We start from the raw sequence: 14,669 nt of genomic DNA on the forward strand, positions 1-14,669 counted from the left end.
GCCATTTAATCAACTAAGAGCCATCTGGTGTTTCTGGCAACTCAGGGTATCTTCTCTTTTAAGTCATTTGTCACGGCATTATCTTTCTGTACAAAGAATAATACCAAGAGAATAAATGACACCAACTGTCTATTCAGAATATCCTCTACCCATTTCACTCCTAGAAACATATGTGAGCCCTTCCCGTCACAGTCGATTTGAGGCTGGATAAGCCTCACATAGCTGACAATGTTCACACACATGGAGAAAAAGACTGTAGGGAACAGAAGCAGCCCTGAGTGAATGTGTATTTTGACATGAACATGGCCATATTTAGGACTTCCCAGGCCTTGCACACATGGGGAAATCCACAAATCAAGAGAAATGGCAAAATTTTCTTTGGGAGTCCATGTATGATTGTTTATGAGTAACAGATCTCTGTGTATAAACTGGCAATTTAAGCCTCCTCCTCCAGGATGTTTACAGCTTGAGGATGCTCTTCTACAGAGACCTCCTATGCAGACTAGCCAATCCCCATCTCTGTGCTGAACCTCCCAAACACGCCACAGTCGGTTCTGCGTGGCAGGGTAGTAATTAGAGAACTCCACGTGATTCCAGCTTCACTCTACATGTGTCTGTGTGTCTGCCATTTCTTCATTACTTGCTGTCCCTAGGCAGGTTTTCAGAGCCAAGCCCAGTGGCTCATGGCAAAAGAAAACTGACAATATGGTTAAGAGGAAAAGCACTGTGGTTCTATTCCTGAGGCAGGAATAATATCAAAGCTTCAGGTACAGACAGTCTGGGTATGATCAGTGGCAGCAGAGGCATCAGAAAGCTTTCTAAGCTACCTTCTAAGCTAAGCATATCTGTCTATCTATCTATCTATCTATCTATCTATCTATCTATCTATCTATCATCTATCTATCCATCCATCTATCCACTCACTAAGATTCCTTGGTACACACATACAAAAATTTGAGCATTCATCCTATGTTAGGCATATTTTCCCTCTGGTGAGCTCAGGAAAATCAGGCAAGAGTTCTGAATGGAGGGGAGAGTGTCAGAGTCACGGGGGGGGGGTCCCTGAGTAGAGCAACAAAGACAGACTCTGATATTCATCTTCATTTACTTGCCTGATCATCAGCTTGATCCTGGGTCCCACATCCAGCATCCTCACACCTATCAAGGTAAGATATTCTACAATACCCCTTCCCTGCTCAGACATCTCTGAGTGCTTTATGTTCCTAGAAGAGGCTACACCTGTTATGTATCATGGTCATTCTCTCTGCCTGGGCTTCTGGTTTAATGGCCTAGACAGGATCTCTTGTTTTTTAGGATCTCAAAAGCTACCTTCCACAAGTGCCCAGTGGTACTTGTCTCCTTTTCATTGTCTTTTTCTCTTTTTTTCCAGCAAACAGAGCACTTACAGTTCCTTGAACTTTCTTCATTCTCCTCAGAACACAGTCTGATGTACTGGTTGACTGTACTATATCATGATTTTCAGGATATTGTCATGAGTTGCTAGAAATAGGGCCAGCCTGAAGGGCTAATTGCTCTAACAGTACAAACACAGAATCCAAAATTTTACACACATGTGCATCAAGGAACATAAGCTATCTTTTAAGAATTATTTCTACACGGTGAAATGACATTGGTATGCTGAATTATAAATTGGAAATTTTATACCTAATTCTTTATATATATTTTAATGTGTCAACTAGAAAATTTTAAACTATATAGCACTTCTGTGCTGGGCTGCATGCTATAATGTCATATACAGGGCTTAGTCATTGAAATTGTTTCTAAGCTCTACAGGGTCAAGCCCAGAGGGAGGCTCTAAGAGATTCATTTATTGACTGTGAGTTCATATCAGTGAGTTCTGTAAAGAGAATCCTTTGCTCTTTTCCCAAATAAAGGTTGATTCAGTGTATTTGGCAAAGAAGTTCTCCAGAAAAGAGCACTGGTTGTTTCTGGAACCTCTGAAATAACATCCTTGTGCTGAGGATTTCCAGTTCTTGACAATGGATGCCCTTGACTTGCAAAGGCCTCAGAAAGCCAATCTGATTTTTATCATTCTTTCCCTTTAGGAGAAATTGAGCTCAAGACTACATGCTTTTCCGAGCCAGAAGAGTGATGAGTCCTTTGGAAACAAAGGTGACATGGATGTAGGAGCTCTTAGTAGCAAAATCTAAGGGGAGAGAATGGAGAGAGAAGAGCCAAGTAGCAATGGAAAGGAAAAGAAGAGACAAGGGAAGGAACCAGGAAGGGGGAAAAGGACAGCCCAGGGGTGGAAGAAGGAAAGAATCAGAGAGTGGTGCAGTCTGGAAAAAGGATGATCTAGGGGTGGGGAAAGGTGGAGTAGAGGGAGGAGCACCTGGGCAGCTTGATTCTTCAGGTTTAAAAACCAGGCAATAGACCAGGGCCGTTCTAGACACTTTCTTCTCTGCTCCACTGCAGCTGTAACTCCAATCAAACATGGCCATCCTGCTGAGCTCCTCATTGCCTCTGTTGGCTTCTCTGGCCCTGACATTGGTACTAGCTGTGAGCCCTGCAGCCAGTACTAATGCTGAAGTCAGGGAGCAGCTAGAAGGTGGAGTGGTGCCAGCCGACCCAAATGATAAGGATGTGCAGAAAGCAGTGAATTTTGCTGTTAGAAGCTACAATGATAAGAACAATGACCTGTACCTTAGCAAGCCAATACGAGTGTTGAGCGCCGAACAACAGGTGGGTGCCTAGCCCAAGGAATGGTTGGATGGGCTCGTCCTTTAGAGGTCTATCTGGTGTATCCCATCACTCTCTTATTCACTATGCTGCTTCAACCTCTGTGTGCCTCGAACGGAGGATAGTCTTCATTGCAGGTGGTACAAACTGAACCATATTCTAAATATATCCCTTCTTGCTATTCAAGCAATAAAGCCATATTATAAGTAAAGTTCTGCAGCACCACAGCCCTTTGTGAGTGTGTTCAGGATTGTCCCCTCTGGATGATACAGAAATACAGCTGGAGATTTGGGGGTGATTATCTCATACCTCCATTCTGTTTTCCATTTCCAGTTGGCCAGAAGTACAACGGCTGTCAGAGTCAGGGTCAGAATCTGCCATGCTTAATTATCTACCACCAACTCTTTGTGGTCAGTGTGAAATACTATGTAAATGACTAGCTGATAAGAAAAGCAGACCCCACAGAAGACTCACTGAATGGTCTTTGAAGTATCTTTCTTTTAATGTTTTTAAAAAAGGTTAAATGTTAGCATTTATTAATGTGTATGTGTGTATATCCTGTGTGTGATAGAGAGAGAAAAAGAGAGAGTGTGTGTGTACCTGTGAGGGCCAGAAGTAGTTGTGAGCTGCTTCACCGGGTGCTGGAAACCCAGCTTAAGTCCTCCCGATGAACAGTATGTACTCTTGAGTTATGTCTCTCTTCCTCTCTCTCTCTCTAGCTCTGATCTCTTTTTCCCTATTTTTGTCAAAATTCTCTATATCCTCTACTTCTCTCCTTTCTCTCTTTGTTACTTTTTCTGTCTTTCTTTATTACCCTTCCTTCCACTCTTTCTCTCATACACACACACACACACACACACACACACACACACACACACGCAACATATGTTGCTAAAAAGGTATATTTTTCAGAGTAGCCACAAAGTAACACATACCTTTCATGAAACTCCTTCACCCCAGTGTTACATTCAGCCATGTATAGTTCATTCTTATTTTTCTCTTTCATTTTTTTTATTAATTACACTTTATTCATTTTGTATCCCCCCATAAGCCCGTCCCTCCTCCCCTCCCGATCCCACCCTCCCTCCCCTTTCTGCATGCATGCCACTCCCCAAGTCCACTGATAGGGGAGGTCCTCCTCTTCTTTCTGATCTTAGTCTATCAGTTCTCATCAAAATTGGCTGCATCGTCCTCTACCATGGCCTGGTAAGGCTGCTCCCCCCTCAGGGGGAGGTGATCAAAGAGCAGGCCAATCAGATTATGTCAGAGGCAGTCCCTCTTCCCATTACTATGTAACCCACTTGGACACTGAACTGCTATGGGCTACATCTGTGCAGGAGTTCTAGGTTATCTCCACGAATAGTCCTTGGTTGGAGTATGAGTCTCTGGGAAGTTCCCTGTGTTCAAATTATCTTGCTCTGTTGCTCTCCTTGTGGAGTTCCCGTCCCCTCCAGCTCTTACTATTTCCCACTTCTTACATAAAATTCCATTCACTCTGCCCATCAGTAGGCCATCAGGCTCAGCATCTGCTTTAACAGTTTATACTGCAGAGGATTTCAGAGGCCCTCTGTGGCAGGTTCCAAGGTTGTTTCCTGTTTTCTTCCGGCTTTCAGAGGCTCTCTGTAGCAGGTTCCGAGGTTGTTTCCTATTTTCTTTTTCTTCTGATGTGCATCCTCTTTGCCTTTCAGGATGGGGATTGAACATTTTAGTTAGGGTCTTCTCTTTTGCTTAGTTTGTTTAGATGTACAGATTTTAGTGGGTTTATTCTATGTTGTATGTTTATATGAGTGAGTATATACCATGCGTGTCTTTTTGCTTCTGGGACAACTCACTCAGGATGATCCTTTCCAGGTCCCACCATTTACCTGCAAATTTCATGATTTCCTTATTTTTCATTGCTGAGTAATACTCCATTGTATAGATGTACCACAGTTTCTGCATCCATTCTTCAGTTGAGGGACATCTGGGTTGTTTCCAGCTTCTGGCTATTACAAATAAAGCTGCTACAAACATGGTTGAGCAAATGTCCTTTTTGTGTACTTGAGCTTCTTTTGGGTATATGCCTAGGAGTGGTATGGCTGGATCTTGAGGAAGCACTATTCCTAGTTGTCTGAGAAAACGCCAGATTGATTTCCAGAGTGGTTGTACCAGTTTACATTCCCACCAGCAGTGGAGGAGGGTTCCCCTTTCTCCACAACCTCTCCAGCATGTGTTGTCCCTTGAGTTTTTCATCTTGGCCATTCTGATGGATGTAAGGTGAAATCTCAGGGTTGTTTTGATTTGCATTTCCCTAATGGCTAATGAGGTTGAGCATTTCTTTAACTGTTTCTCTGCCATTCGATATTCCTCTACAGAGAATTCTCTGTTTAGCTCTGTTCCCCATTTTTTAAGTGGATTACTTGGTTTGTTGCTTTTCAGCTTGTTTAGTTCTTTATATATATTGGATATGAGTCCTCTGTCAGATAAAGGGTTGGTGATGATTCTTTCCCAATCTGTAGGCAGTCGCTTTGTTTTGATGACGGTGTCCTTTGCTTTACAGAAACTTTTCAATTTCATGAGGTCCCATTTATTGATTGTTGCTCTTAGAGCCTGTGCTGTTGGTGTTCTGTTCAGGAAGTTTTCTCCTGTACCAATGAGTTCTAGGGTATTCCCCACTTTTTTTTCTAGCCGATTTAATGTGTCTGGTTTTATGTTGAGGTCTTTGATCCACTTGGACTTCAGTTTTGTGCAGGGTGATAAGTATGGATCTATTTTCATTTTTCTACATGTAGACATCCAGTTGGACCAGCACCATTTGATGAAGATGCTATCTTTTTTTCCATTGTATGGTTTTGGCATCTTTGTCAAAAATCAGGTGTCCGTAAGTGTGTGGGTTTATTTCTGGGTCTTCTGTTCGGTTCCATTGATCCACCATTCTGTTTCTATGCCAGTACCATGCAGTTTTTATAACTGTTTCTCTATAGTACAGCTTGAGATCAGGGATGGAGATACCTCCAGAAGATCTTTTATTGTAGAGGATTGTTTTAGCAATTCTAGGTTTCTTGTTATTCCATACGAAGTTGAGAATTTTTCTCTCCAGGTCTGTAAAGAATTGTGTTGGCAATTTGATGGGAATTGCATTAAATCTGTAGATTGCTTTTGGTAAGATGGCCATTTTTACTATGTTAATCCTGCCAAGCCATGAGCATGGGAGATCTTTCCATCTTCTCATGTCTTCCTCTAATTCTTTCTTCAGAGACTTGAAATTTTTTTCATACAAGTCTTTGACTTCCTTGGTTAGGGTTACACCAAGGTACCTTATGTCATTTGTGGCTATTGTGAAGGGTGTTGTTTCCCTAATTTCTTTCTCAGCCCTTTTGTCTTTTGTATACAGGAGGGCTACTGATTTTTTTGACTTAATTTTGTATCCGGCCACTTTGCTGAAGGTGTTTATCAGCTGTAGGAGTTCCCTGGTAGAGTTTTTGGGGTCACTCATATATACTATCATATCATCTGCAAATAGTGATAATTTGACTTCTTCCTTTCCAATCTGTATCCCCTTGATCTCCTTCAACTGTCTTATTGCTCTAGCAAAGACTTCCAGCACTATGTTGAAGAGATATGGAGAGACTGGGTAGCCTTGTCTTGTCCCTGATTTCAGTGGGATTGCTTTAAGTTTCTCTCCGTTCAGTTTGATGTTGGCTATAGGCTTGCTGTATATCGCCTTTACTATGTTTAGATATGTGCCTTGTATTCCTGATCTCTCCAGTACTTTAAACATGAATGGATGTTGGATTTTGTCAAATGCTTTTTCAGCATCTAGGGAGATTATCATGTGGTTTTTTTCTTTCAGTTTGTTAATATGGTGGATCACATTGATGGATTTCCGTATATTGAACCACTCCTGCATACCTGGGATGAAGCCTACTTGGTCATAGTGGATAATATCTTTGATGTGTTCTTGGATTCGGTTTGCAAGTACTTTGTTAAGTATTTTTGCATCAATGTTCATAAGGGAGATTGGCCTGAAATTCTCTTTCTTTGTTGAGTCTTTGTGAGGTTTAGGTACCAAGGTGATTGTGGCTTCATAGAATGAGTTTGGTAATGTTCCTTCTGTTTCTATTTTGTGGAATAGTTTGAAGAGAATTGGAGTTAGCTCTTCTTTGAAGGTCTGGTAGAATTCTGTGCTGAAGCCATCTGGTCCTGGGCTTTTTTTAGATGGGAGACTTTTGATGACCGCTTCTATTTCTTTGGGGGATATAGGACTATTTAATTGATTTACCTGGTCCTGATTCAGCTTTAGTAAGTCAAATTGATCAAGAAAATTGTCCATTTCATTTAGATTTTCAAATTTAGTGGCATATAGACTTTTGAAGTAAGTCCTAATGATTGTTTGGATTTCCTCAGTGTCTGTAGTTATGTCCCCCTTTTCATTTCTGATTTTGTTGATTTGGGTGGTGTCTCTCTGCCTTTTAGTTAGCTTGGCTAAGGGTTTGTCGATCTTGTTGATTTTCTCAAAGAACCAGCTCTTGGTTTCATTGATTCTTTGAATTGTTTTATTTGTTTCTAATTGATTGATTTCAGCCCTGAGTTTGATTATTTCCAGCCATCTACTCCTTCTTGGTGTGTCTGCTTCTTCTTTTTCTAGGGTTTTTAAGTGAGCCATTAAGTTGCTTGAATGCGCTGTCTCAAATTTCTTCTTGAAGGCACTTAGTGCTATGAACTTTCCTCTTAGCATTGTTTTCATTGTGTCCCACAAGTTTGGGTATGTTCATTTTCATTGAATTCTAGGAAGTCTTTAATTTCTTTCTTTATTTCTTCCCTGACCCAACTCTCATTTAGTAGCAAATTGTTTAATTTCCATGTGTTGTAGGCTTTTTGCTATTTCTGTTGTTGTTGAAGTCCAGCTTTATTCCATGGTGATCAGACAGGATACAAGGGATTATGTCAGTCTTCTTGTATCTGTTGAGGCTTGCTTTGTGACCAACTATATGGTCTGTTTTGGAGAAGGTTCCATGAGGTGTGAGAAGAAGGTAAATTCTTTTGTGTTTGGGTGTAAAGTTGTGTAAATGTCTGTGAGGTCCATTTGATCCATGACCTCTTTCAGAGATATTGTTTCTTTGTTTAATTTCTATTTTGTTGACCTGTCATTTGTTGAGAGTGGGGTGTTGAAGTCTCCCACTATTAATGTGTGGCGATCTATATGTGGTTTAAATTTTATCAGTGTTTCTTTTACAAATGTGGGTGCTTTTGTATTTGTGGCATAGATGTTCAGGATTGTGATGTCTTCCTGGTGGAATTTTCCCTTGATGAGTATGAAGTGTCCTTCCTCATCTCTTTTTATTAATTTTGGTTGAAAGTCTATTTTATCAGATATTAGAATGGCTACTCCTGCTTGTTTCTTGGGTTCATTTGCTTGGAACGTTGTCTTCCAACCTTTTACCCTCAGGTAATGTCTATCTTTGTGCCTTAGGTGTGTTTCTTGTATGCAACAGATTGCTGGGTTTTGTTTACGTATCCATTCTGTTAATCTGTGTCTTTTTACTGGAGAGTTGAGTCCATTGATGTTGAGAGAGATTAATGACCAGTGGTTGTTAGATCCTTTGATTTTGATGTTGGCTGTGTTCATAAGGTTGTGTACTTGGTTGCTCTTTGTTTTACTGTAGCCTGGGCTGACATCTGTGTTCTCTTAGGGTCTGCATGATAACTGTCCAGGTCCTTCTGGCTTTCATAGTCTCTGTTGAAAAGTCAGGTGTGATTCTAATGGGTTTGCCATTATATGTTACTTGGCCTTTTTCCCTTGCAGCTTTTAGTATTTTTTCTTTGTTCTGTATACTTACTGTTTTGATGATTATGTGGCGGGAGGATTTTCTTTTCTGGTCCAATTTGTTGGGTGTTCTGTAGGCCTCATGTATCCTTATTGGCTTCTCCTTTAACTTGGGGAAGTTTTCTTCAATGATTTTGTTGAAAATATTTTCTGGGCCTCAGAGAAGGGAGTCTTCTTTTTCCTCTATTCCTGTTATTCTTAGGTTTTGTCTTTTCATATTGTCGTGGATTTCTTGGATGGTCTGTGTCAGGAATTTTTTGGATTTAACATTTTCTTTGACAGATACATCGATTTCTTCCATTGTATCTTCTACACCTGAGATTCTTTCTTCCATTTCTTGTATTCTGTTAGTTATGCTTACCTCTGTAGTTCCTGTTTTCTTCCCTAAATTCTTCCTCTCCATTATTTCCTCCATTTGTGTTTTCTTTAATTTTTCTAGTTCTATCTTCAGGTCTTGAGTTGTTTTGTTTACTTCCTTCACCTGTCTGCTTGTATTTTCCTCTTTTTCTTTTAGTTCCTTCAACTCTGTGTCTTTTATTTCTTTCAGTGATTTAATTATTTCTTCTCTGAAGGCCACAAGCTGTTTGGCTGCATCTTCCCGTATTTCTTCACGGATGGCCCTAATCTGCTTGTCTTTATCTTCCTCCATTTCTTTACGGATAGCCATGATCTGTTTGGTTTTATCTTCCTCTAATTCTTTACGTATTTTATTTGTTTCCTCTATTATCCTCTTCATCAGCATAGATGTAAGGTCATCTTCTTGATTTTCTATTATGCTGCGTTGTCCAGGGCTGTTCGCCCCTGGATGGCTGGGTTCTGGAGATGCCATACTGCTCTGTCTTTTGTTGGTTGAGCTTTTACTCTGGCCTGTACCCATTGGGCTGATTTAGGTGTTGGCTGTTAGTTTCTGTGCTTCCTGGAGTCCTGAGGTAGGGAGTATCCCCTTGGTCGGAAGATGATTTTTCCTGAAGGAGTCCTTCTCTGCTTTTTGGTTATGGTCACTGTATGGCCAGTGTTTCTCAGGAGTTGCCACTGCTCACCTCAGGTTTATAGCCCTGAGTAGTAGCTGTGGTCTATGTTAGGCAGGGGGGGATCTCCTGTTACCCATAGAAGCTCTCAAGACAGCTGCCCGACTGCTGGGTTTCTTGTTATAAATTTAGTGTGCTGCTGCTCACTAAATTTCCAGGTACAGTCCTCTTGAAGAACCTGCTGATTCCCTAGCTGTGGGGTTTTCTCCCAACAGGGAAACTCAGTCTGTTATCCTGGGGCACACAGTTCTGTCCGGAAAAGTGAGAGGTGCACTCAGCAAGTCTCTAGGCCAGAGGCTGAATGCTCTGCTCTGGACCTGGAGAATGTGCACCTAGGTTGAGTTGGCGTCTGGGGGCGCTGCTCTGGTCTGGAGGCTGGGTGCTTCACTCTGGACCAGAAGCTGTGTGTCCCTGTCTGGGATGGCGGCTGCAGGCACTGCTCTGGTACAGATGCTGTGGGTGCAGCCCTCTTGAAGGACCAGGGATTCCCACAGTTTTGACAGTCTAGCTAGGGATAACTGATTGAGCCTTGGCACAGTATCTGAGGGCTGCTATAATGGCTCTCTGGCTTTTGTAGGTCTGAGGATGCAGCTGTGTGTCCCAGTGCCCTAGGGGAACTCAATAATGGCGGCTGAGCACAGTGCTCCTGCCTGCATTAGAGCCTAGAGTCTGCGTGAATCCAGGAAGTGTTTTGGTGCTGGGTGTCCTAAGCTTTAGAGCTGATGATCCCCTCCGCTGGGGGTTTCCTCCTGCCCCTTTGCTTTGGGGACCGCTGTTCTGTCTGGGGTGGCGAGTAGAACCCACAGGCACATATGCCCACTGTGGCTCCGCCTTTCTGGCCGTTCGGAGCCTTCGCTGCTGCCTAAACTGGGTAGTTTTCCCTAGTCCTTTTCGGGGTGGGGGTGTCGGCTGGGTCCTCTGAGATCAGACCAGCCATTTCCCTCCCTGTAGGTTTGCACCTGCCAGTGAAATGCAGTCTCTGGTGCCTGGTGCCCTGGTGCCCACAGTTCTATCTGAGGCGGCGAATCAGGCACGCAGGCAGGGCTCCGTGCAGGCGCCTGGGTCCCGGCTCTGGGTCCGGGCTGGCTCTTGGGGCACCTGCGGAACCCGAGTCTTTTCCAGGGGATGTCTGGGTGAGCTAAGGTCGGTCCCAATTGTTTCCTGCTCCGTGGGGTTATCTCTCGACTGGGAAATCCAGTCTATGGTGTTGTCGGCCCACAGTTCAGTCTGGGACAGTGACCAGATCACGCTGGGGTGTAGCTCTGGGCTGGCGACCAAGTGCCTGGTGGTACCAGGATCTCTTCCGAAGTTTAGCCGGGTGAGTTAAAGCTGACTGAATCCCCCACCTTTGGATATCCTCTCACCTGGGAAACACAATCACTTGTGTTTTATGGCTGCGAGTTGTGATTGTTGGTCAGTGTGCCAATCCTGCTGTGCTGCTCCTCGGAATGAGAGTCCTCTCGGCGCCGCCATCTTCTCGTAGTTCACTCTTTACAGTCTCTCAATGGTATGTCAATTGGAGTGTGAGATTATGTGCATTTAGTTTTTGAATGCATTAAAAATAAATACTTCCTTCAGTGAATGGTTCTTTCAAGCAAGGTCATTCTATACATGTGTAAGATTCCGTTTAGAAAACAGGGAATCGAAAGACACACAGTTACCCCTCTTGCAGTTGTATTCAATTTGCTGATGTATGATGATGGACATCTTCTGCTTGTTCTGTCATCCTTGTTCAGTTCCCTCAGTAGCCTTTCCCCTACAAGTCTCCACTCAGCTTTCCTGATCTTGGCATTATGAAAGGATCTATCCATTTATGGCAAAGAGTCATGTTCAATGAGACCTTGTTTAACCCTGTGCTCTGTGTACAATGTTATAAGCAAGGGGCATTGTAGCCATTTTAGCTTGTACAAGTGCTTTATAATGTTCCATAGTGCAATCCTATGAGAAAACATTTCTCAGGACTCCTTATCTGTAAGGAACACATGACTCTGACAACTAGTGCTCAGGTTTGTTGTTCTAATGTTTCCTTATCTAGTGGCCAGGCAGGTGCCTTCCTAAGTCCACTGAATAAGTTCCTTCAAACTGTCATAATAAGACTTACTTCCCTTTCTATGGTGGCCTTGAGTATCCTGAGGAGGAGCCTTGAGGATTGTGCCATTATTCTGAGATGGAAGTATCGTGGCCAATATCCTAGATTTTGACTCCCTTCTACATAGAGGGGATTTCCCTGGATTGTGCTTCTGCATCATGGAATCAGCCCTCATCAAATAGGGCAGTTACCAAGATGAGAAGAGGGCAGAACCAGCATCTAAACCTTCTTTTCAGCTTGAAAGGAAGGGTAGGATTCTATCGGATAGACTATGTTTAATTTCATAAAAACACAGTGACAACATGGTCAACACACATATATTTGAATCTCATTTCTGTCCTTTTTGAAAATTCTATAATGACTAAAGATAAGCTCCATTTTTCCTGCTGCAGTGATATCACAAACTTGGACATATTATGTCCTTCCCAGATGTCATGATTCTTGTTGGGCCATGTTATTGTGTGATGCCAATTTGGAGGAAAATGTGGGAGTTATATGCCATAGAGTTTGTGGGTCTAGTTTTACAGGTGGGAAATCCAGGAACAGAAGCCTCAAGAATCTTGGCCCGGGTTCTTCAAAAATTTGAACCCAGTTTCCGGGTACTTCACCTTGTAATTTTCTACATTCCTGACAACTTTCATCTGGGATGCCTGGTGCACGGAAATGGTTAAACTCATTTCTAATTACAAACAAATAGAAGGTGTGAAAGTGTTTTATACACATGAAAAACATTGTCATTGAGAGTCACATTTAAAGATGAGCTATTAGGACCGTCTTTTTTTTTTTTTTTTCCCTAAAACATCATCATGTGGAAAACATTCCACATCCCACCCTGCCCAGTAAACAAAAGAATCTTGATGACTACTAGTACATGGAGGGCGTAGGCTTTCTGTGTGTTGTGTCATGTGGTGCGGATAGAGCTGAAGGGAAGTTGTCAGCCTGAGGTCTTCCTAGAGTATACCACTGTCACTTCCACTGGAGTCAAAGTCAGCAGTGTTGAGATAGCCTTGTGTGCAACCTAGAGCTTCCTCTTACGCTCAGAACAACCCTGGGATGTGGTTATGATACCTGGCTATCTCTCTAGAACGCTATCTTCCCTTCTTGAGGCCACTCAAGCAATTGTCAGCCCCTGGCTTCTGCCTTCTGTATCCTGCTTCTGTTCTTCCTCAGAAACATAAGGCACCCTTGCAGAGAATCATTCGGAATGAAATGAGTTGTAATACAAGCTTTTGGATATCTTATTGAAAGGTAGCTAGAGTGATCTCCAGGTAACAGTTCTGGCAGCTCCTGGATGCAGCTATGAACACATTATCTCTATAATGTAAACCATCTGCATGCATATGAACCTGGCTGGAGAGGTGTATATAATCCTGTTCTTCTCACTATAGGTCGTGGCTGGGATGAACTACTTCTTGAAAATAGAGCTAGGCCGAACCACGTGCACCAAAGCCCAGTCTGATTTGGCTGGCTGTCCCTTCAGTGAACGGCCAGATCAGCAGAAGGTATTCACATGGACTAAAACTTGTGCAATTAGGGCTTACCATACAGGCAGGGGTGTGTGCAAACATGCTGGTTTATGTATGCACATATGGGAGGGTTTATGTATGCACATATGGGAGGGTTTACATTCAGTAAGTATATGAGGAAAGATGTGTGTGAGTGTCCATATACCTGTACATGCATATGTCACCACCCTGACATATGTCTCTGGGTCAGGGGACCTCTAGGACCTCTAGGACCGCTGACCCAGAGACATTCAGGTTTGACATACATTCAGGTTCATACAGAGAATATGATGTACTTTGGCCATATTGTAAATTCCAATTTCTAAGTGAGCTTACCCTGGAAATTGAAGTAGTAGCTCTTTTGGTAATGCTGCCTGCTGGAATGATAGATATGAAGGGGTAGTTCTTGGAGTGAGGAAACTTTGCTCAACTCCTGCCCCTATGCTGAAGGAACTATGGCCCTCCAGGTAAAATGCTTCAGTGATGCTCCTTACGCTTCTAGCCTCTCCAGAGATGAGGCTGGTTCTTAAAATAGTAGGGTTGTAGGGACAGGTGAACTCCTCTTGTCATCCTCCCAACATACTTCCACCTTCAAAAGTGTTTTTCAGAGCCCTGATTCTTCTGCCTGTGGCCCCCTCAGTTCTGGCCCATGTGCTAGAGGTGGAGGAACTCAGAGACACTGGCCTTATTTCTTGCACTGATGTCTGGTGATTTTGTATCTTCTTTCTGAGCCGCTCCTTTGAGTTATGCTAGGGAAGGAGAATGCAGAATCCCATGATCCAGTAGAGTAAAGAACATGTTCCATCTGAAGGACTGTTTGTAATTTGCAAAAGAATAAATGGACCCTGAAGAGTCAGTCTGAGCACCTTAGACCTTAGCAGAGTTTATAGGCAGAAATTAGTGACCTCATTCATACCACTCCCACTCTGCTATAGCATCTCAGGCTGAGTACCTTTCATTTGAGCTGTAACCTACACTGACTCCCTCTTTTTCCCCCTTTCAGAAAGTAACCTGCGATTTCCAGATCTACACTGTACCTTGGGAGAACAAGATATCCATGACAAGCTTCCACTGTCACAGTGCCTGAGGATCTATGTGAGGCTACACTGCTGATTTTCCCTTACTCAATCCTCTCCTTAAGTTCCTCTTTTCCCAGATAGGGATCTCAGCCCCAGAAGATGTCTCTTCAGAGACCAGTAGGGAAGGGTGCTGTAGACAGGCCATGAACCCCTTAGTGGCTATCCCCTTGTTCCTTTTTTCTGCTTTCTTTTCAAATGCACCACTGTGGAATCCACTGTTCATCCTTTGCTCAATAAAAAGTACCACTAGCCACTAGCTCCTTCTGAGTTGTTGCTGTCTCAAGGCATGTGAGAAAGGAGACTGGAGCACTGAGCAGTACAACACCACACTTACATATGCATACCACAGGAAAAACTACCTACTTTGGAAACACCTAGTTCTTGGAATCGATAGAGCAGAGATGGCTGGTATCCCAGTTTCCAAATGTTTATGGTTCTTGGGAGGTGCAGAAGGTCGGAGAG

At 42.9% G+C, this 14,669-nt stretch overlaps 1 protein-coding gene across 1 annotated transcript; it reads left to right on the forward strand.

The window, feature by feature from the left end:
- The first annotated feature begins 2,454 nt into the window (after positions 1–2,454).
- On the forward strand, positions 2,455–14,215 carry LOC129672948 (cystatin 10-like). The gene is made up of 3 exons (XM_055602604.1): positions 2,455–2,703; positions 13,012–13,125; positions 14,132–14,215. Exons 1-3 carry the CDS (start codon positions 2,455–2,457, stop codon positions 14,213–14,215), a joined length of 447 nt encoding a protein of 148 aa, XP_055458579.1.
- Positions 14,216–14,669: the final 454 nt, after the last annotated feature.

Source organism: Psammomys obesus, unplaced genomic scaffold (genome assembly GCF_907164565.1).
Source record: "Psammomys obesus unplaced genomic scaffold, mPsaObe1.curated_primary_1811, whole genome shotgun sequence".
Classification (NCBI taxonomy): domain Eukaryota; kingdom Metazoa; phylum Chordata; class Mammalia; order Rodentia; family Muridae; genus Psammomys; species Psammomys obesus.